The following is a 23,148-nucleotide window of genomic DNA, read 5'->3' as shown; positions in this document are numbered from 1 at the left end:
CTTGGGCAGTAAGTACCCGTCTTTGTAAGGTTTGCTGTGGTATGTGTTCTGACAGGTTGTTTTTTTCTCTCTAGGGAAACAGTGCTTCTTGGTCCTGCGTCACCAGCAGTTTACCGTGCAGGCCTTGCTCGCTGTGGGAGATCGTGCAAGCAAGCAGATGGTCAAGTTTGCAGCTAAGTGAGTATACGCCACGTTTCCTGTCAAACAATGGTGGGAAAAGTGAAGTCCTGGCGACTCATTCCATTTTAACGTGTTAAGTGGCGATCGATAAAGTTTCACTTCAGAACAAAAGCTCCATTTTTGCAGTGGGATACAGCTTTCCCTCAACACCGTAATGGGTCATTCCTCTTAAAACAACAAACAGTAGATACATCAGAGAGACATGTCTACTTAAAAGTATGGCTTGAATGAATGATTATGGGTTTGGGGTCAAATAGAGGGTTGTGGAACAACAGGACAAACATTAGCTCACAAATACAAAACTGCAACCTTTTATTTCATACAACGTGCCATATTAGTTGCGATTTAGTTTCTTATTATCGATTCAGTCTGGATGTATGGAAATGTTTGAACATTTGCATGATTTCATTCTGTTGCATTCTTGCTTGAAATGTTTCATCAGATAGTAAGCTTTCACAACTGTTGATAGACAAGGCTTGTTCACGTTGTTTTCAAGTCCACTTCCATTCTTTTAAGAGGGTCAGAGGGTTTGTTGCTTGACTGTGTTAACATCCTCTGTTTACTCATGCAGCATTGAATTGTGGCTAAACTCTATTCACATTATCAGTCATGAATTAGGAAGGGTGTTGTGGTCTGGGGAGTTCCTTTTCAGTTCCTTATGCTGTTGATCTTGTTTCCCATTGCTTTCAGTTGAATGTAATTGTTCTTGACTCAAATGGTCCTGGTTGATTGCTGTGCACTTGGGTTATTTCTTATCTAACTGAAGGATTTCACCTCAGCAGAAATCTTAGATGAGCGCTTCCCCCATGCTCACACATCACTGAAACAGATTTTGTGTTCTGCAGAGAAACTTCCTCACTTTGTATTACGTAAACGTTAGTGGAGTAACATAACAGTTAAGTTAGAGAGTTTCAGTTAGAGGATGTTTAACACACCCAACTGTTATCAAGTTCTACCAGTTTCATAATTAATATTATGAACCTATAAGCTATATCTATTTTTAGAGTTCCAGAATTGTCTAAAATAATGACGTGGTGTATTTTAAAATAAAGCACACCTGTATTAGCTGCATTACTCTAGGATGCACAATTCCCCATGTCTACCTGGAAGCACACATTCCCTACAAACATGATTCATTATTCAGTTTTTTTTTTTCATTCCTTGAAGATATCATGCATGTTTGAATACTTCAGGATGAAGATTAAAACCATTATAGAATAAAGTACTTAAGGTCATCGCCGATGTATGTTTTAGTCAGAACTCATTTCACACAGCAGGATTTTGAATCGCCGACAGGTCCAGGTACTTAGCATGCCAAATATTTCATGGGTGTCGGCGACACATCAGCAATTCTCTCAAATCGGGTCTTTGATAATTCACACTGCGTGATTGTCACTCATGTGAATGAGCACCAATTTGCCTCTGAGTTTGGGCATTTGTTGGCAAATGAAAATCAAATCGGCATTCTTTTAAAATTTGATTAGCTGTGTTGTAGATTATTTATTTATTTATTTTTTAATTTACTGAATTGTATATTATATTGTTATAAATTTCTTGGCAGAATATGTATGTATCTATAATTGTATGTTGGTTTCTTTAATTATATTGCAATTGCTGTCATTTTTTAAAAGCAATGAACTAATGCGTTACAGTGAGTTTTACTATTATTAATGCAGTAATGCATTATGAAAGTAGTTTTAATGCATTAATTATGCCTTTTAATGCACCTTATAATGCATTGTAAAACTCATAAATAATTGTAACTTCAGTTAATAAGTGAAAGTGACGTGACATACAGCCAAGTATGGTGACCCATACTCAGAATTCGTGCCCTGCATTTAACCCATCCAAAGTGCACACACACAGCAGTGAACACACACACATCGTGAACACACACCCGGAGCAGTTAGGAGTCAAACTCTCAGTCAAATGTTGCTGTCTTTTGTCATATTGCCATAGCCACTGTTTTCTAAAAGCAATAACAATTTCTCTCAAATACATTAAAGAGTTTTACCATGTTTAAGGGTTATTTTCACATCCTTTCACCATGGTAGAATCCCAGTATCATTAAACCTCATTAAAGATTTTAATACACCTTTGTATTTATTGAAATCGATCTCAAAGGGATCCAAACCAAGCTATAAAGCCACTCACTTCTGATGTCCACAGTAATTTAATTTTACGTGATCTATTTTACACTACTTCACATCATGTTCATGCCATATCTGTTCATAATAAGGTTATTAGAGATTCAAGAGATTCAAGATTTTTATTTGTCACATACACAATTATATAGAGCATATATAACCAGCAGTGAAATGTGAGTCAGGTCCGCTCCATGGACAGTGCAAATTATTAAAGAATACAACACAGATGAAAATATACATAAATATAGCTAGCTAAAATGAAATAAAAGTAAACAATAAAAATATAAGAATAAAATATAAAAAAAGATGTATACTGTAGAATTAAATATATAGTGGAAAATAATGTGCATGAAAGTAAACTGTAGTCTTAAATATTAATATGCACAGGGATGTACAAGAGGCAATGTGCATATGTGCATTATACTGTAGTCTTAAATATTAAGATACACAGGAATGTACAAGAGGCAAATGTGCAAACAGGTTGACACTTTCAGTATGTCAATGTGAGGTAGTGAATGATGAATATCTTACTGATAAAGTGAATATTAAGTGGAGACATGTAGATGTTAAGTGGCTGGTTTTGAGTTTAGGAGCCTGATGGCCTGGTGGAAGAAACTTCTCCTAAGTCTCTCGGTTTTTGCCATCAGACTATGGAAGCGCTTACCAGATGGCAGCAAGGTGAAAAGATGGTTACTGGGGTGGTTTGAGTCCTTGACGATTTTAACAGCTCTGTTTTCGGAGAGTTTGAGGTAGATGTCCTGCAGAGAGGGGAGAGCAGACCCTGTGATGCGCTCAGCTAAGCGCACAACTCTCTGCAGGGCTTTGCAGTCATTACTGGAGCTGTTCCCATACCACACTGAGATACACTGAGTCAATACACTTTCTATGGCCCCTGAATATAGAAAAAAAAATTGAAAGTTTTCAGGATTGCTGGCGAAACCCTGAATTTCCTCAGCTGTCGCAGCTGTACATTAACAAGTGCTTCCTGAACATAGGATGCTTCAGACCCTGATTAGAGTTTCTTTGATTCAAGATTCAAGAACTTTATTGTCATATGTAGTAGAGTACAATGAAATTCTTACTTTGTTTACTCCTCTCGAGAATGACAGGATAGAATGGGAACAAATATAACTTACACGGGCAATACAAAGTACGTAAAAATATAGAATGTACAGTAAAGTAAGTAAAAATATAAATAATAATAGCTTAAAAAAAAGAAAGTGATGAAAGAAAAGAAAAAGAGAACCCGTATGCTAATTAGAAAAAAACAGCTGTCAATAAAAAAATTCACAGTATAAATGTGCAGTGCAAGTAGAAATAAAGGGCCCTATTTTAACGATCGAAACGCAAAGTTTAAAGCGCACAGCGCAGGTGCACTCAGGGCGTGTCCAAATCCACTTTTGCTATTTTATCAACGGAAAAATGGTGGGCGCATGGTCTAAACGGGTTGTCCCTATTCTCTTAATGAGTAATGGGTGTTTTTTTTTTGGGCGTAACGTGCAATAAACCAATCAGAGTCTCATCTTTCATTCCCTTTAAGAGCCAGTTGCGCTCGTGCCATGACGGATTTGCTATTTACATGGTGGAATTTGGCAAGCCCAAAGACAGAACGCGTCTCCGAGATGAAACGGAGCTGCTCGTGTCTGAGCAAATAGATAGCCTAATTCTGATACATGCGATGACTATCCATTATGACATGTAGCCATTTTTATATTTAATTAGGCTACAAAAAATTCTTATGCATTGCAGTCCTTTAATTTTTAATATTTGGCATGTTTGTGTGCTGCTGTGCATCCCTGTGTTTAAAAAGCAACGTGTACGCGCGTTGTGGACCCGCCTATACTAACATGCTCTTTAAATAACAAAGAAAAAACATTGCGCCAGACTTTAGACCAGGTTTGAGTTGGTCTATGGCGTAGTCTATTTTCAGCTCCTTAAAATAACAATGCGCCTGAACACACCTCTTTTTTAGACCAGCACGCCCATGGGCGCACAAATGGGCGCAAATGCATTTGCTAATTAAACGACGTGTCGCTGGACGGGAAAATGCGTACGGCGCTGGACCGAAACTAGCAAATACACTTGCACTGCGCCTTGTGTCGCATTGCGCCGGGTGTATGATAGGGCCCAAAGTGACAAAGTGTCAAGTGGTGATAAAGTGTCAGTGTAAAGACTGTTGTTTAAATTGTTTGTCAGATGCATTATGGGTATATGAAGGTCCAGCAGGTAAAGTGCAGAGTGCCATTAAACAGGCTGAATTTATTCTGATGTTACAGGTGGAAGTGGCAGTGGGTTTTGACTGTTTATCAGTCTAATGGCCTGGGGGTGTAAACTGTTCTGGAGTCTGGATGTTCTGGCCACAGTGCTCCGGTACTGCTTGCCAGACTTTGTGAGAGTGAAGAAATTGTGGATGGGATGGGTGGTGTCGTTGATGATGTTGGAAGCCCATTTGCAGATCCTTTTTTTTGTATATGTCCTGCAGTGAGGGGAGATCAGTCCCTGTGATTTTCCGGGCCAGATTTATCACCCTCTGTAAAGCCTTTCTATCCTGTGTTGTGATGTTGCCACACCACACAGCAATGCAGCAAGTCAACAAACTCTCCACAGTGCTTCTGTAGAAGTTATGGAGAATCTGTGATGACATGCCAAATTTCCTCAGCCTCCTCAGGAAGTACATACTTTGATTGGCCTCCTCAGGAAATACATTCTTTGTGTGCCACCTTGCTACCTCAAACCTATACAGAGACATTACTGACAGATTTTAGAGCACAGCTCCCCCTAGCTGATGGTCAGTGGGTCAGTGGATGTGTAGTCTTCATCACTGAAGCTTGCTGAAAATCAAATGTTGTGTGATAAAGCATATGTGCACAAACAGAGGGCAGGTCAAACACACTCGCTCCCTGTATAATCCTCTCTTTATATCCACCTCTCCCTTCAGGCCAGTGTCCTTTCAATGCACAAGCACTAATGCAGAGCCCATCATGGGCGGCTTAGTGTTCAGTAGCTAGACTTAATCAGGACTTATGAAGAGCAGCGTGTCTGTATGGAGATTGTTAGAGAGGGCCGTGTAAGCAGAACTGATCCCAGAGTGATGTGGCCGCTCTCTGAGCAGCAGCTGGCAGGGACTGGCACATCTCATTCTCTCTCTCTCTCTCTGGTCTCTCATTACTCCTTTGTAATGACTGGAACTGAAGGGTGCAATCTCAATTTGTGCCGTCTGTTTCTGAAGCAGACAGTTGGCCGTCATCTTAACATTTGACCTTAGAGAGGTGACATGACTCAGTCTTTTCCAATCTATTATTGTTTCACTAAAAGGAGTAGGTCATCCAAAATGAAAATTCTGTCATCAGTTACTCACCCTCCTGTCATTCCAAACCCGATTGGCTTCATTTATTTTTTGACAGATCGTGAATGATCTGTCAAGCTGAAAAAATTTAGATCCAGATATTCATTGGAAGTTTCTCATTTTGTGTTCCGCTTAAAACTAATTTGGAATGACTAGAGGTTAAGTAAATGACTGGATTTTCATTTTTAGGTGGGCTTTTCACTTTACTGCTAATATTTTTGCAGTATTTGTTGTGGTGAGAAACTCATGACCTTTCAAAATCGTGACAAAACGTTTATAATACACACCGGAGTGTAAATGTTTCATCAGAGTGAAAGCAATGTGGTTTGTCTTCACAGCAGCAATCTGTTTGTTTGAATTGTAAAAGCAGAACTTGCGTGTGCCGTGTGATAGAGATCGTTTGAAATAAAGTTGAATTGCAAAGGCACTGTTGCTTAACAATATAATCTCACAAGTTTCCATGAAGTTGTTCTGCAGTTTCTGTTTCATGTGTGCTATTCTGAGTGTTTTTTAAAAAAACACCTAAATTTTGTTCTTAAGTGAAACGGTTTTGTTTTAGAGCATTATTGCCTGTGTCTAATAAATCCACACATTGCACATTTCTAACATGAATTTGTAAAGTTTTTGTGTTTTAAAGTTCACACTTATGTTTTTTGTGGTGCGACTAATTAAGTTTAGAAGTATTCTGTTTACACCTTTGTTTATAAAGTTTAGGATTAGTAAGATGTTGTTTTGTTTTTTAAAGAAATTAATACTTCTAATCAGTAAGGACTAGTGCTTAGGGCTGTCGCGGTTAAGAAATTTCCCCTGCGGTTATTTTGGGTGGCTCAATAGCGCGATATGCGGTTTTACCGCAGGTTTTTTTCTTTTTTTTCTTTTTTTTTACAAACCTTATTTATCCTGATTTTACTGCATACAAAGCTCTATCGTTGAGTTATGTAGCATATATTGTTGCTTTTTAACTGACAGAGAGACACGTTTTAAAACATTTTTGTTTATTGTTAAATGCCAAACAGCAACAAGAACATGCCTTTTCCAATTAAAAAAAATAAAAGAAATAAAAGAGTTCTAAAGTATCACATGAAAACAAGCAATAAGAAAATGGCTTTTTCTCATTTGAAAAACGAAAGAATTCTTAAGTAGGCTATCACATGAACAACGCGTAGACCTAAGTGAAAATACAGAGAATAAACTAAATATTACTTAATCGGTAACGTAGGCTATGCGATTTAGACCTGGGTTATCATGTCCTTGTTGCGTGCTAGGAAAACCAACATATTAACCTTATGTGGTTTCAGGGAGGATCGCACGGGGGTAACAATATTCCCCGCGGCACTGAAAACCCTTTCTGACGGTGTGCTCGTTGCACAAATACACATGTATTTGCAAACGACTTTGGACAGCAACGTAAATCTAGACTGATTATCGCGCCACCAGGACATTGGATTCGCGTTGGAGTCGATGCACTCCTCATGCAGATAGCGTGTGAGCTCGTTATCTGCTCGTGCTCTCTTGGGTATGGGCGCTGACGCGGAGGTTGTCCGTGACTTCAGCAGGTCTCGAAGAGTCTTTTTTTCTTTGCTGCAGGTGGCACCACCGCTTGCCCATCGTCTCCAACCACTGACGCACTGGCAGCGGTCTCTTCGTCCTCCACTCCCACCATCTCTTCGATGAGTGCGGATTTTTTCTCCGTGATATTGATATGATCGCCCCTATATCGAGGATTTTACAGTATTTTACAGATTTCGCGAAGGCTTCAGCTACTCCTAACTGTCGGCCGGTACCGGTCTCAGCTGTTCTTTTTGATGTTGCTCCGCGACCTGATGCTTGAGGGGGCAGCTGCGCTTCAATAGCTGGATGACAGTTAGAGAGATGACACCTCAAATTAGATGTATTGCCGCGTGTCACAGGAACCTTATTTTTGCCGCAAATTTTGCATATCGGCTCATCTAAATTCGCTGGCTCGCCCTTTTCATTGGGTTGAAAGCCGAAATGTTCCCAAACTGGCGACGTGACATAGTTTCAGCCGGCCTATTCAAAACAAACGAAACACCACAAACCTACAAGGGCTCGCGAGAAAATTACAGTCGTAACCACATTGTATCATTAATTTATTTAACATTGAATGCACAGTGACAAATTGAAAAAACAAGAAGGCCACAGCCTCAAAAAAAAAAAAAAAAAAAAAAAAAAAAAAAAACCTGAACACTGCGGTTGGCGCGGTTTCTGCAGTTTCTGCGGTTGCTTTATTTCCTCTGCGGTTTGCTTGTCAATAGCGTGGTATTACAATATTGCGGTTATCGCAACAGCCCTAGGTGCTGTCAAACTATTAATTGCATCCAAATAAAAGTTTTTGTTTACATAATATATGTATGTGTACTGTGTATATTTATTATGTATATATAAATACACACACATACAATATATATTTTAAACATATTTACATATATATTTATATTCTTATATTTTATATTATATAAAAATATATTTAATATATAAACATAACATATTTTTCTTAAATAAATACATGCATGTGTTTGTATTTATATATATACATAATAAATATGCATAGTATACATGCATATATTATGTAAACAAAAACTTTTATTTTGGATGCAATTAATCGCGAAGAGACTGGAAAAAAAAAAAAACTTTTGAACTGTAGTGAAGTCTCTAAAACTCCCATAATACTTCCTGAATTATGTTTATACAAGAATTTTAAAATGTATATTTAAAATCGTTTTTGGATTGCAGTGTTTGAATTTGCTGGTTGCTATGTCAACTGTCCAAATGTATTTCTTCCCTCATCCTCATGCTGTATTTTTCTGTTTACAGCCTCACGAAGGAGAGCATCATTGACGTGGAGGCCGTGGTGAAGAAGGTGGAGCAGAAGATCGAGAGCTGTTCCCAGCAGGATGTGGAGCTCCATGTGGAGAGGGTACAGATCTGAGATTCATCTCTTTTATTTGACTGAGAGAGCATTAGGGTCTATATATCTATCCCCACAAGAAGACCAGTGGAATTTGTTTTGGTCTTATATGTACTATAACCAATGAATGGTACCAAACCTGTTTGCAGGTACAATTCAACTGTAGTAACATGCTGTTATATTGATTATTCACTGCAAATGAATAAATGACCATCATTTTCTGACTCTCATGTTGTTTCAGACCTGTATGACTGACTTTCTTATGTGGAACACTATTTCACATTCATTGTATGGAAAAAAGCAGCTTGGACATTCTGCTAGACGACAACTTTTGTTTTGTATCTAATAATAACTGAGACTCTCGATGGCGCCGCAGACGGCTGCTTCAGTGCTTGGCTCTCCAGTGTTTGTACTGTTTTTGTTCGTTTTTCCTGTTTTTTGTTTAACAAACACGATCAGTTTCACCAGGGAAGAACTGCTGAACATTCGGCAGAACACACCACAAGATCTTTTACCGGATTTCAATTATTCAGACGTTTTACTGAACGTTGTTGTCGGCGGAGCAGCGGCGCTGATCAAACGCTTCAGGACGCGCAAACGGGGGAAGCGAGCTGGTGAACAAGTTAGACTCAGGAAGCGCGGATTTCGAACGCCGTTGCCTAGCATCCATCTGCCAAATCTCCGCTCTCTACCCAACAAAACCGGACGAAATCCTTCTGCTCTCTCGGACAAATAAGGATTTCTCCCACTCTGCTGCTCTGTGTTTCACGGAAACCTGGCTCAATTACACCATACCGGACAGCGCGCTCCATCTGCCGGGCTTTCAGCTGTTCAGAGCGGATCGCGACGCAGAATCAACGGGGAAATCCGCGCGGCGGCGGGACATGCTTTTACATCAATGAACGGTGGTGTACAGATGTAACTTTGTTAAAGAAGATGTGCTGCTCAGATCTCGAAACACTCTTCATTAACTGCAAGCCGTTCTATTCGCCGCGGGAGTTTCACTCGTTCATTCTGGTGAGTGTTTATATCCCTCCGCAAGCGCACGTAAGTCTGGCTTTACAGAAACTCGCTGACCAGATTACAGAGACAGAACAACAACACCCGGACTCTGTTTTAATCATTCTTGGGGACTTTAATAAAGCCAATCTCTCCCGTGAACTGCCAAAATACAGACAGCATGTTACATGTCCCACCAGAGACAGTAATATATTGGATCACTGTTACACCACAATAAAGGATGCATATCACTCTGTTCCACGAGCAGCTTTGGGACTGTCTGATCACTGTCTGGTTCATCTTATACCAACCTACAGGCAGAAACTTAAATCTGCTAAACCTGTAGTAAAGACTGTAAAGAGATGGACCAACGAAACAGAGCAGGATTTACAAGCCTGTTTTGACCTCACTGATTGGAGTGTTTTTGAAGCTGCTACCACCAATCTGGACAAACTCACAGAGACCGTAACATCATATATTAGTTTTTGTGAGGATATATGCATTCCTACCAGGACTTATTTAACAATCAACAATGATAACCCATGGTTTACAGCAAAACTCAGACATCTTGGTCAGGCCAAAGAGGATGCCTACAGAAATGGGGACAGAGTCTTGTACAATCAGGCCAGGAACACACTGAACAAAGAGATTAGAGCGGCTAAAAAGACCTACGCTAAAAAGTTGGAAGACCAGTTTACTTCCAACGACTCAACTTCAGTGTGGAGTGGACTGAGAGCCATCACTAATTACAAGACACCATCCTCCTGCACTGAGGCTAATCAACGACTTGTTAACGACCTGAATGAGTTTTATTGTAGATTTGAAACCCCCAACACCCATTCTGACCATCTCTCTACACAACCGTTAACACCTCCTGCAATCCCCCTCTCCACACCTCCTGCTCTTCAAATCTGTGAAGATGATGTGCGCCAGGTCTTCAGGAAGAACAAAAGAAAAAAAAAACAACCAGGCCCAGATAGCGTTACACCAGCCTGTTTGAAAACCTGTGCTGACCAGCTGGCCCCCATCTTTTCACAGATCTTCAACAGATCTCTGGAGTTGTGTGAAGTGCCTTCCTGCTTCAAACGCTCCACCATCATCCCCATTCCAAAGAAACCCAAGATTACAGGACTTAACGACTACAGACCTGTGGCTCTAACATCTGTCGTCATGAAGTCGTTTGAAAAAAACTGGTTCTGGCTTATCTGAAGGACATCACTGGACCCTTACTGGACCCCCTGCAGTTTGCTTACCGAGCAAACAGGCCTGTGGATGATGCAATCAACATGGGATTGCACTTCATCCTGCAACATCTGGACAAAACAGGGACTTATGTGAGGATCCTGTTTGTGGACTTCAGTTCGGCTTTCAACACCATCATCCCAACAGTCCTCCAGACCAAACTGACCCAGCTCTCTGTTCCTAGTTCTATCTGTCAGTGGATCACCAGCTTTCTGACAGATAGGGCAACAGCTAGTGAGACTGGGGAAATTCATGTCCAACAGCTGCTCCACCAACACTGGTGCCCCTCAGGGATGTGTTCTCTCCCCCCCTGCTCTTCTCGCTGTACACCAACGACTGCACCTCAAAAGACCCCTTTGTCAAGCTCCTGAAGTTTGCAGACGACACCACACTCATCGGTCTCATCCAGGACGGTGACGAGTCTGCTTACAGACAAGAGGTTGAGCAGCTGGCTGTCTGGTGCAGTCTTAACAACCTGGAGCTGAACACGCTCAAAACAGTGGAGATGATCGTGGACTTCAGAAGAAACCCCCCTGCACTCCCCCCACTCACCATCATGAACAGCACTGTGGCTGCAGTGGAGTCATTCAGATTCCTGGGAACCACCATCTCTCAGGACCTGAAGTGGGACAATCACATTGACTCCATTGTTAAAAAGGCCCAACAAAGGTTGTACTTCCTTCGCCAGCTGAGGAAGTTTAACCTGCCACAGGAGCTGCTGAAACAGTTCTACTCAGCCGTCATTGAGTCTGTCCTGTGCACTTCAATAACTGTGTGGTTTGGTTCAGCTACAAAATCAGACATCAGAAGACTACAGAGAACGGTTCGGACTGCTGAAAGGATTATTGGTACTCCCCTGCCCACCCTTCAAGAACTGTATACATCCAGAGTGAGGAAAAGGGCTCAGAAAATCACTCTGGATCCCTCACACCCAAGTTACCCCATCTTTGAACTCTTGCCATCTGGCCGGCGCTTCAGAGCCGCAAATACCAGGACAGTCAGGCACAAGAACAGTTTCTTCCCCCAGGCAATCTACCTCATGAACAGTTAAATGTTCCCCACTTATACAATAAAAATGGGCAATATCCTTATATTTATTTGTTACCCCCTTCATCCTAGTACATCCCTGCATCTTACTCAATCCAACTCCATTATCATTTATAGCACAATTGTTTATACACTTATTTATCTGCAAAGGGTTTTTATTTTTTATTTTTCTGACTGTGTGTTGTTGTCTTTTGTGTACTGGAAGCTTATGTCACTAAAACAAATTCCTTGTATGCGCAAGCATACTTGGCAATAAAGCTCTTTCTGATTCTGATTCTGATTCTGATTCTGATAACCTAAACTCTCATTCCCTATTCTGTGTCTTTGTCTCAGATCTTTGTGATCAGCCAGTCTGAGGCCCGACTTCCCCTTCAGCTGGAAGATGCTGTCAGGCCAGAGGGAGAAGGAGACGAGGTGAGAAACGATGGGTGAGGAAGTTGAAAATATGTGGGTAATGAGAGAAGAGCAGAACACAAATGAAAGCTTAAAATGTTAAACACATCCCTCAGTTCAGTGTTATGATAATCCACAGTCAAAATTCTCTTAAACAAGTTGAGTTCTAAGGGGTTGTTTTCTCTCTATTTCTATATCTAAATTATTTTTGTTTGTTTTTTTCTGTTAGGAATGGAATACAAGCATACTGCACAGTATATAAACAGCATAGTATGCATTAAAGGGATAGTTCACCCAAAAAAATGGAAATTCTGTCATCATTTACTCAACCTCAAGTGGTTTCAAACATGTGTTGTTGTTGTTGTTTTTTCTAATGAACACAAAATAATGTGTGTAACCAAACAGATGCTGATCCCCACTGACTTCCATATTTTGGGGGGGTGGGGGGAGTACTATGGAAGTCAATGGGGACCAGAAACTGTTTGGTTACACACATTCTTCAAAATATCTTCCTTTGTGTTCAGCAGAGGAAAAGAAATACATACATGTTTTGGAACAAATTGAGGGTAAGTAAATAATGTTGTTTTTTTCATTATTATTTTTTAAGTGAACTATCCCTTATAGCAGCATCCTTCATGTTGTTTTAAGGCGATATACAAATACCAATAACCTTCACCTTAAACAGTAGTAAGCTACATTGTTGAGAGCATTACATTATGGTATATAGTATTCTATACGGTGTAATTTTTTGTGTTTTTCTCATAGCAAATGCAGCAGGTCATCCAGGCATACCATACATGCAGAAAATGTACATACTTTACACAGTATACACTCTGCACACTACAGAAATGGCTGTTGTGAACATGGCTTCTATCTTTGCCTGTCTTTCTTGACGTCAGACAACTAATGGTGGTGCAGTGTTTATGTAGTAAGAAGAAACCAGCTGCAGTTGCGATCCAGGTGTTCTTTGCAGGGATTCCACGATGTCAGTCAGACAGAGCATCTGCTGCCTCATTACGCTTGTGTCTTATCGGGCGGTCTGAGGATGAGCAGCCTGTTGATCAGTCTTCAGCTCCTACAGGCTTTATAAAGGAAACATAACTCTTAGAGCTCAGGGGCCTTTGGGGCCTCTGCAAGAGAAATCATTTGAGTCTAGATTCAGATTTATACATTGCCATTCGAAGTTGTTGAGTCATTACAATTTTAAGATATTTTTGATGTTCATCAGGATGCTTCTTTCTTTCATGTGATGAATGCCTCTGGTCATTTATTTTCTTTGTATGGAAAAGAATGACCTGCCTGACATCTTTTCCACTCTGTGGAATAGGGTTCCTCAATAAGGATGGTTTTCTGTGATGTACTTAAAATTGTTGTGGGAAACTGCTGATTTGTCACTAAGATAATGTGATCTAGCTTCTGACATAGGTGAAATTTTGTTGAATTTGCAAAATGTCTTGTGATAGTCCTGAAAGCATCAGTAAATACACTCAAGAGTCCAGTCAGTAATGTTGTGCATTGTATGCTGTTATTTTCCAGTTAAATTGTGTTTATGAATTTAAAGAGTTGGTTCAAATGTTTGTGGTCTTTTGTGGTTTTTATGTTTCTGTTTCATCAGTATTAATTCCTTTAAAAAAATACTCCAAACTTTGGAGTAATATTATATTATATTATAGTATAGTATAGTATAGTATAGTATAGTAATATTATACCTGTATAATTTCCAGCTTTTTATAAATGTTCTTTTGCTGGCAGAAAAAAATATTAAGCCATGATAGAAAAAAAAAAAATCATATAGGTTTGGAATGACATGACATTTGGGACCAATCAGATTTATTTGTGAGCTATCAACAGAATGTTGTAGAAATTCTTTATTGAGTAATCATGACCCTTTCTGTTTTTCTTCCAGGAGGGAAGAGCCACTGTCAATCAGGACACTAGACTGGACAACAGAGTTATCGATCTGAGGGTAAGTCTATATCCATCTCTCACCGATTTCATTCACGATGAATTATCTGTCCAGGGGTCAGGATTTGGTTGGTTAGCATTGTCCTGTAAATAGTCACGTGACATTTATGTCTCAGGTGATTGGCCCTGTACCAGTTAATCAAATGCCAATAGACCTATGTCAGGTTAGTTGCCTTATTGAATGTAATAAACAGTAATGTAATGTAATGAATGTAATGAACAGTAATAAATATGAGGCTGTGAGGAATAGACTTGCTGTATTTACAATGGCTTGAAGTGAATGAAAGTCTTGGATCATAAAATATTTTACAATTTACAACTAAAAAAATATTTTCTAGATTTGTCTACTGTACAAATGCACTGTACATCTGTACAGTCCATTAAACGCACTTTACATCACATTTGTACAGTGCATTTGTACATGTATGTTTCAGACATCATCAGACGGACGTTTCAGATAGCGAAAGAAAACTATTTTCATTTAATACTTTATGTACTGCTTAATACAGCAACTGTATGTACAAGAATAAAGTTCAACATAAGCATGTACTATCCAAATATCAATAAAGTGGGGTCTATATATTTTATCAGTTTTATTTTGATAAGCATGACACAATTTAACAGTAAGTTTACATGAAAAGATTTGTGGGAAAATCGCTTTTGCGGTACTTTGTTGGCATACATCACAGTGATGTGGCGTTGGTGCCATCTCAGTTCGTACATAATTTCGAAATCGCACGCACCGTTTCAAGTCAGATGCCAGTCAGCCTGCATAAGACCACATGACGTTAAACACACCTGTTTGGATGAATGGGAAAGTTAACGGATAGCATGCTTCAGTTTCTACTGTATAGACCTCCTCGCTCGGTCCTCCTCGACTTCCTGATATTGTGCAGCATAAAAAAAGCGAAAAGGTTCTGAAATAAAGGAGAATCCCCAATGAGTGTATTGTTCAGATTTATGAAGCCCTGATGTGGTTGTGGGACTCGAGCGCTGTGATTGGCCGCCTGTTCTTTGTGAGAGCACCTGTTTCTGAGACAATGTGTCTGTGTGAACAGACCTGGCCTGATTCGCACATTTTCATTTTAGTGAACAGTAAAGCAATAAACAGTTTCCAGCAGTTGCAGGCTTAGCTTTGTCATAATGAAAGACCTCCGTGTCACGCATCACCCCCCCACACACACACATTTCACCAAATGAGATAAAAATCTGGCAGTGCTATAGGACTGCCACAGCACACCTTGCTCTAAGACAGCGGACTGTTTTTGACAACTTCCTGAAAGTAAAGGCAGAAATCAGAGAGTGTGAGCTGGGGGAGTCAAACCACAGGACAACAGCTTTTTGTGTCTCTTCGCTTTTCACTGCAGCCTTGTGAACACTAGAGTGACGCACACAGCACCTTTCTTTTTTCCTACTATGGTAGTCAATGGTGCTCATCCCAACATTTTTCTAAATATCTTCTTTTGTGTTCGTAGAAACTCATACAGGTTTCGAACAAGTGGGGGATGAGTAAATGATGACTTTCATTCTGAAAGTGAACTACCCCTTTAATGTCCTCGCAGCGCACACCCGGCGCCGTGTTATCATGATCTGCACTAAGAATATAGACAGAGTGTCTTAATCTGTTGACTTCTTGATATTTATAAGCATGTTATTAATAAGAGGAAGTACTATTGTCCTGTTTAAATTACATTTACTGCATTATGGTCATAAATTATCACGCTGTCATTTTAAAAACATTTAATTTCTGCAGGTTTCCCACAGTCATGTCCATGACCTTTGCATGTTTATATGAAGTCTAAACTTGTATAGATGCGTTCAGCTATATTTAATTAATAGACATTTGCTGTTAGTGAGTGCAATCTTTTTTTAAGGATTTATTTTAAACTACTCAAATTCATTAGTCAAAAGTTGTAGGAACTCATTTCAAAGTCACTAATGATAATATGGATTTTTTTAGGGGCATTTTTTTCTCCCCCCAAAACCAAAGCTGTCTACCTAGACACAAACGTTTTCTAAAAGGAAGGCAATAAATTTATACTGCCTATTAAGATATAAGCTTTTATGACAAACTTTGTGTTTTGCAAAGAGGGCAATACCAGAATGCATTGTGACAAGCTCAGGGGAAACAAATAATTCAGTCATAAATATACAGTACCGTTCAAAAGATTGGGGATAGATAAGATAGATAGACAGACAGACAGACAGACAGACAGACAGACAGACAGACAGACAGACAGATAGATAGATAGATAGATAGATAGATAGATAGATAGATTTACCCATTATCTATGTCTGCTATTTATTTTTAGAATTTATTATGTTAAGTTCAAACCAGAGTCACTTCATTCGGTAACTATTTTGATTAACACCCTTTACAGTAAGTACAACTCTTATCTGCTTGACGACCATAAACTCTAAACTGTTTTTTAGGATTGCATGTCAAAATTAGATTTAAAAGCAGCAATAAAATCTGATAATAATAGTATTATAAATTTAGCCTCTTCATATCAAATCATGCAGAAACAGCTGTTTTGATACCAGTCCAGTTTATACACATGGATGTTGTAGATCTGTCTGCAGAGTTGCTGTTTATCAAATCGGTCATATTTCATTAGAATAATAGAAGGTGGCTGCCTGTATAAGCAGTGCACTGCAAGACTGCTCACTAGCTTTTGGAACAGCATAATTTATGTTATTTATGGGTCTAAAATCCTCTTAAGGGGAGTGGAGGTTTATAATGTGGTTATAAAACTACAAACATGGAACCAGAGTTGATCTAATTACCTTAAATCTCCACAGAAATCGTAATGTTATTGTATCACAGTGAATTCTTGTCTGCAAAAGTGAGTCTGTCCTAACTGAATCAAACCCAATAAACGAGACCCTTGAAATATTGATATAGAAGCTGTTTGTTTATCTAGGATTTGTGCGAGCTCTCTCATGAAGAAAGAGGAAACGTGGCCCATGTCACGGGTCATCAGGGAGTCATCTGATTCATAGGAAATTCAGGCTGAGAAAGCTTTTTTTGTTTGAGATCCGAGGATTCAGGAGGTTTGATTGTTGCTGAAGATTGATTTTGCAAGCACTCTGTCCCTTTGGTCCTGTGAAGAGGACCTAATTTATTTGTATCTCTGACAAAAATGACCAGAATATATTCAGTTGCCAGAGAGATTTTATTAGAACATAATATAAAGAGGTCTTTTGAGATCTAGCATTATGTTTTCTCCAGAACTTCTCCAGAGATACTTACAAAACCTTCACAGTGCAAAGCAGAGGTTTCAAGGTGTTACACTGCATAAAAAGAGAAGCTGTTCCCTGGCAACACCCAAACAAACCGGTTACGTAACTTGTTTACTAACCCATGCGTCTTCCTTCACAGACCACGACCAGCCAGGCCATCTTCAGGCTGCAGTCGGGCGTATGTCAGCTCTTCAGAGACACGCTTATCAACAAGGGCTTTGTGGAGATCCAGACCCCCAAAATCATCTCTGGTACGGCAATCTCCAAGTGCACTTCATCACTCTCCTTTTGTTCACATCTCTCTGCATACCTTTGAAGAAACGTCAGAGGAGTAATTCACTAGTTATTTACTCACATATCAAAACTTCTGTCTGTTGACGTATGCCAGACTTTTCTAACCATTTAGTCAGTTAAAACCCAGGCTTTCTTATAGCTGACTGTAAATTCATATTCAGTGATCTTTAATCAAATAATCCATTTCATTCTACATCACAATCTAGAAGAAAAGATGTATGGCTACTTCTGTTACATCGTGACTTCAGCCTCACAGAACGTTTGAGATGACATGAGGCAAATGTTCACACTGGAGTATCTGTATTCATGACTGCAGGGACGGAGAAGCACTGGTCTCTGTCTCTGTCCTCACGCACTGAGCCTTCTGAATGATTTCCTGCTCACGCTGTCCAACTTAGTTTATTGTTCCTTCTTTGCACCTTCAGTCTCTAAAAATTTCAATTTCAAGGATTGATACTTTTTCATTTTCCGAGGTAAAAAAAAGACAGCGACACTGTCAAAACACTGGCTGAAGAAAAAGTGGTGTTTATTAAGGAGATATGTCTCCAGTCAGTGATAGGATGCCATGTTAGCACTCTTGAGATGGTGGGTACACCAAGAGCTATCGGATCTGCTGGGATTCATGAACACAGCTGTCTTTGTGAAGAGTACAGGGCCTGCTTCTGTTTACTCGACTCGAAACTCTGCAGATTGATTGCTTTCTCAGCTAAGTTTCCACAAAAATATTAAAGAGCACAACTGTTTTCAACATTGATAATAGGTAGTAATTAGAATTGGTTCTGAAGGATCATGTGATAATGAAGACTGGAGTAATGGGTGCTGAAAATTCAGCTTTGCCATCACGGGAATAAATGCTATTTTAAAATATATTCAAATAGAAAACCGTTTTTTAAAACTGTTATAATATTTCACAATATCACTATTTTACTATTTTTGATCAAATAAACATAGCCTTTGTGAACATTAGAGAAAATATCAAAGATAAAATATAAATGAATCATACCGACTGTAAACATTTGTCCTTTTTGGAGCTTGATAGTATAAATCATAATTTTTTATGATTTCAAAACATTTTATTTTCCATGGAAGGCTGATTCTACCTTAAAAAATAAAGAGATAATAAAATAAGACAAGGAAATTGAAATATAAAATTGCATTGTAAATGATGTTTCTATTAAATGTATTAAGTTATACTTTGAGTCAGAAAGGAGCTTTCATTTTAGTGGTATAATCAAACTTATTGGTATAATGAAAGAATAATGACTTTAAATGAATATATAAAAAAAGCTATTCCTTTAAAAATCGAATAAAAAACAACCCCCCCACCCCCACCCCACACACACACAACAACATATTGTATTAATTTTAATAAATATATTTGTTATCTGTGTTACTACTTTTGTTTGCTTAATACTTTTACTTTTTCGTGAATGATTGCTTGTTGATCAGGATGCTGTCTTTAGAGTCGATGGAAGTCGAACGCCAAAATGATGTAGCTCAACTACTTCAACCTCCTCTTAAATACTGTGCTTTTTTAGTCCACCAATGATTTTAAAGACTAGGGATTACGTCATTAAAGGTCTTGGTTGTGTTACGACACTTTCTCTCAGCAAAACCCCCGTTGTGTTTGTGTGGTTTTCGCTGTTAAGGAAAACAGTTACTTTCATTTCCTCTGTAGCCCGACCAGCCAATCGAAAAAGCCTTAGTGACGCATTTTAAATTTAAACTTTGCCGCCTTCGTTGTGAACTACCACCCGCAACAGATCAACATTGTGTTCTTTCAGTAAAACCTCATGACATCCGGTGCCCACACCCAACTCTACGTGCCCTATAGAAGAACATCATGTTCTTATGATGACCATACTTAACATGACAATTATTAGCACTTCTCTGTCCTCACATCTGCGGACAGAATAATACCTATGATCACAGTGCATATGTGTTTGTGTATTGTTGACAGCTGCCAGCGAGGGTGGAGCAAATGTCTTCACCGTCTCCTACTTTAAAACCAGTGCATACCTGGCCCAGTCCCCTCAGCTCTACAAGCAGATGTGCATTTGTGCTGACTTTGACAAAGTCTTCTGTGTCGGACCAGGTAAAGCATAAAAATACACCCTCCTGTCTCTTCCCTTCCCTTCTATATGCTGTTCCCATCCTCAGGTCATCTCTAAGGTGGATGGCAAACAATCCAGAAGACCCAGAGACAATCATATACTGTAGACTGTGGCCTCAAAAGCGTCTGGTCGCTGTATTCATACATTTGTCTGTAGAGGTCACCTTCACCAGTATCTCCTCCCTGCCAGTATGCAGATCAGGACATACTGCAGGATAAATAGACGGATTTCACTCTTGGTGCATTTGGCGGGCACAGAAATCCCTCCTGTGCAGCACACTGAACAGAGCAAGAATATCAAACACTTTCAGCAGAGCCGTGGGACACAGGACTTCAGAAAAATACAGCTCATCAGGGACCTCTGCTGATGGGAAGTCACAATGTAGAAACAGTTTTTTTTCCCCTCATACCTGGAAATGTTCAAAACAAGTGCATTAGTCTGATTCTGGCCAAGACGTTATTGATGATCCTGTTGTTTGACACTGAAATTAAAAAAAGCAGAATTTTAGAAATTTAGCTACAGGGAAATTTAGTGTTAATGTATACATATTTTAAATAAGATTTTATTTTTATAGTTTCAGTTTTCAATTTAATTTTAGTTTAGGTTTCAGTCATTTTGTTGTGTCTTTGTCATTTGTTTTTTTATATTTCTTTTATCTTTTCTGTTTAGTTTTTACACACTTATGTACTTAAACTTTTTTTATTTCCGTTAGTTGTCAAAGCTTAAATTTACGTTTTTCATCTAATATTTATATTTTATTTCTGCTTTATTTAAATTAACAAAAACATTTAAATAGTTTCGTTTTGGTTAACTATAATGCAATTAGAATTTTGATGGGAAATTTCCATCAGCTGTGAACAACAGTAATGTATTTAAAATCAATCACCCAGTGGTTTCATTTAAATACTGAGGTTACTATGAATGCAAATCTCTCAGTTGACTCTGCAAATGTTTCTTCTAGTGTTCAGGGCTGAGGACTCCAACACTCATCGCCATCTGACCGAGTTTGTGGGGCTGGATATTGAAATGGCTTTCAATTACCATTACCATGAGGTCATTGACTCCATTACTGACACCATGGTTCAGATCTTTAAGGGACTACGTGACCGGTAGGACATGTGACTCCTTCAACATGGCTTTAAATTGGCAAATAATTTAGTGAAGTCATATTTCCATTAAATAAGAAGCAAATCACATGAGAATAGTCACGTGAGTTTCCCTTGTTAGTTTCTTCACGTGAAAGAAATGCCACGTTCGTGTGATTTATAATAACAAGGATATACACTGCCATCTAGTGCTCAAGTTAACACTGCAAGTCTTTTACTTTTCTGTTACTTACAAATGGAAATCTGACCCAGCATTCTCTTTATGTGGAATTCATTAATGATTTATCCAATAATAACAACCAACCTGACCAGCATTGAGAAAAATAACATTTGCCCTCTAATGGTGTTGAAAATAGTATTTGGAAGATTAAACTGAGATGTTTTAATGGAAGCCTTGAGAATCACTTTAGAGACTTTATTTGAAGCCTTCAATTGAATTTTGGGCCCACATTTCATGCAAATCTCTGTTCTACCTACTTATTCTCTCTCATTGTGTGTCTGTGATGTGGATTCACTCCAGGTTCCAGACAGAGATCCAGATGGTGAATAAGCAGTACCCCAGTGAGCCGTTCAAGTTCCTGGAGCCCACGCTGAGACTGGAGTATAAGGAGGCAGTGGCCATGCTCAAAGCTGCTGGGGTGGAAATGGGGGATGAAGAAGATTTGAGGTCAGTGTGGCTTTCTTTGATAGGATTTCCCACGTTGCACACACAGGGAATCTGTAACACATTTTAGAACAGATCTGCAATCATTTTATTTTTTCTTCCTCAGCACACCTAATGAAAAGCTGCTTGGTCGTCTTGTGAAAGACAAGGTAAAAGATCTTTTAAACATAAATGATACACTACTGTTCAAAAGTTTGTGCTCAGAAAGATTTGTAATGTTTTTGAAACATTGTCTCTTATGTCCACTAAGGCTAAATCTTTTTTAAAATATTTTTAAATGTAATTTATTCCTATGATGCAAAGCTGAATTTTCAGCATCATTACTCCAGTCTTCAGTGTCACATGATCCTTCAGAAATCATTCGAATATGTTGATTTGCTGCTCAAAAAACGTGTTTTTATCAATGATGAAAACAGTTGTGCTGCTTAATATTTTTTGTGGAAACATTGATAAGTTGTTTTCTTTTAGAATTATTTGATGAATAGAAAGCTTAAAAGAACATTTATACACACACACACACACACACATATATATATATATATTATAAAATTAAAATGTTCTTTTTAAATCGGTCTTACACCATTTTCAGATTTTCCTTGAAATAAGAGCAGACATACTCTAATGCGCTCAAGCTCCCTCTTTAGTCCACCCGGATAATTTATGGAAACTACAAAAAATGGGTCATTCTGAAGTCTGTTTGTGACACCTTTGTTTACTTTGTTTGTTTAAGGTCTGAGAAAGTGGAAAATGACCTTGTAAATCTAAATGATATGTGTTTTTATCTCCGTAAATATTGAAACCAGGTAAAAATTTGTTTGTACGAATGAGTGGAATATGGCACATGTAAATTAAACACACCTTTGTGTTTATTTCAGTATGACACTGACTTCTATGTGCTGGACAAATATCCCTTGGCGGTAAGGCCTTTCTACACCATGCCTGACCCCAACAACCCGGTAAGTGTTTAGAAGCCTATAGATCTAAATGCATCACTTTTTATTCAGACGCCACGTGGTTCATAACAAACCCTACATGTTCTTCCTGCAGAAATACTCCAACTCATATGACATGTTCATGAGAGGAGAGGAGATCCTGTCTGGAGCTCAGAGAGTCCACGATGCCCAGCTGCTCACTGAAAGAGCAATGCACCACGGCATCGGTAACTACACTGTCTGGAACACAGCATCCATGTTCTTAAAAGTGATGCGCCAATGAACAGGAATACACAGAATGTGGAGTGACTATAATGCATTTGAATGACAACACCTTGTACTTCATCTTCATGGTAAATATTGGCTACTCCAAAGTCTGTTTGGTCATAGATAATACATTTTTTTTGCTTTGTGTTACAGACTTGGAGAAGATCAAGGCGTACATTGACTCGTTCCGTTATGGAGCTCCTCCTCATGCTGGCGGTGGCATAGGTAACAAACATTTTTTACAATCTTAGAAACAGTCTATTCTACAGACTAATTACTT

The 23,148-nt window shown here is 38.9% G+C and overlaps 1 protein-coding gene across 1 annotated transcript in view; it reads left to right on the top strand.

The window, feature by feature from the left end:
- The window catches only part of LOC109105252 (aspartate--tRNA ligase, cytoplasmic-like), a 32,811-nt gene that overhangs the window by 8,284 nt on the left and 1,379 nt on the right, over window positions 1–23,148 (top strand). The window contains exons 6-17 of the mRNA XM_042731036.1: window positions 75–177; window positions 8,509–8,611; window positions 12,224–12,304; window positions 14,190–14,249; window positions 17,631–17,742; window positions 19,746–19,880; window positions 20,861–21,008; window positions 21,526–21,672; window positions 21,776–21,818; window positions 22,545–22,625; window positions 22,717–22,828; window positions 23,022–23,093. Coding sequence (XP_042586970.1) covers window positions 75–177; window positions 8,509–8,611; window positions 12,224–12,304; window positions 14,190–14,249; window positions 17,631–17,742; window positions 19,746–19,880; window positions 20,861–21,008; window positions 21,526–21,672; window positions 21,776–21,818; window positions 22,545–22,625; window positions 22,717–22,828; window positions 23,022–23,093 — 1,197 coding nt within the window. The remainder of the gene's footprint in view (window positions 1–74; window positions 178–8,508; window positions 8,612–12,223; window positions 12,305–14,189; window positions 14,250–17,630; window positions 17,743–19,745; window positions 19,881–20,860; window positions 21,009–21,525; window positions 21,673–21,775; window positions 21,819–22,544; window positions 22,626–22,716; window positions 22,829–23,021; window positions 23,094–23,148) is intronic.

Source organism: Cyprinus carpio, chromosome B9 (assembly GCF_018340385.1).
Source record: "Cyprinus carpio isolate SPL01 chromosome B9, ASM1834038v1, whole genome shotgun sequence".
NCBI lineage: Eukaryota > Metazoa > Chordata > Actinopteri > Cypriniformes > Cyprinidae > Cyprinus > Cyprinus carpio.
The sequence above is the reverse complement of the archived record's forward strand: the minus strand, read 5'-3'. Positions and strand labels throughout refer to the sequence as shown.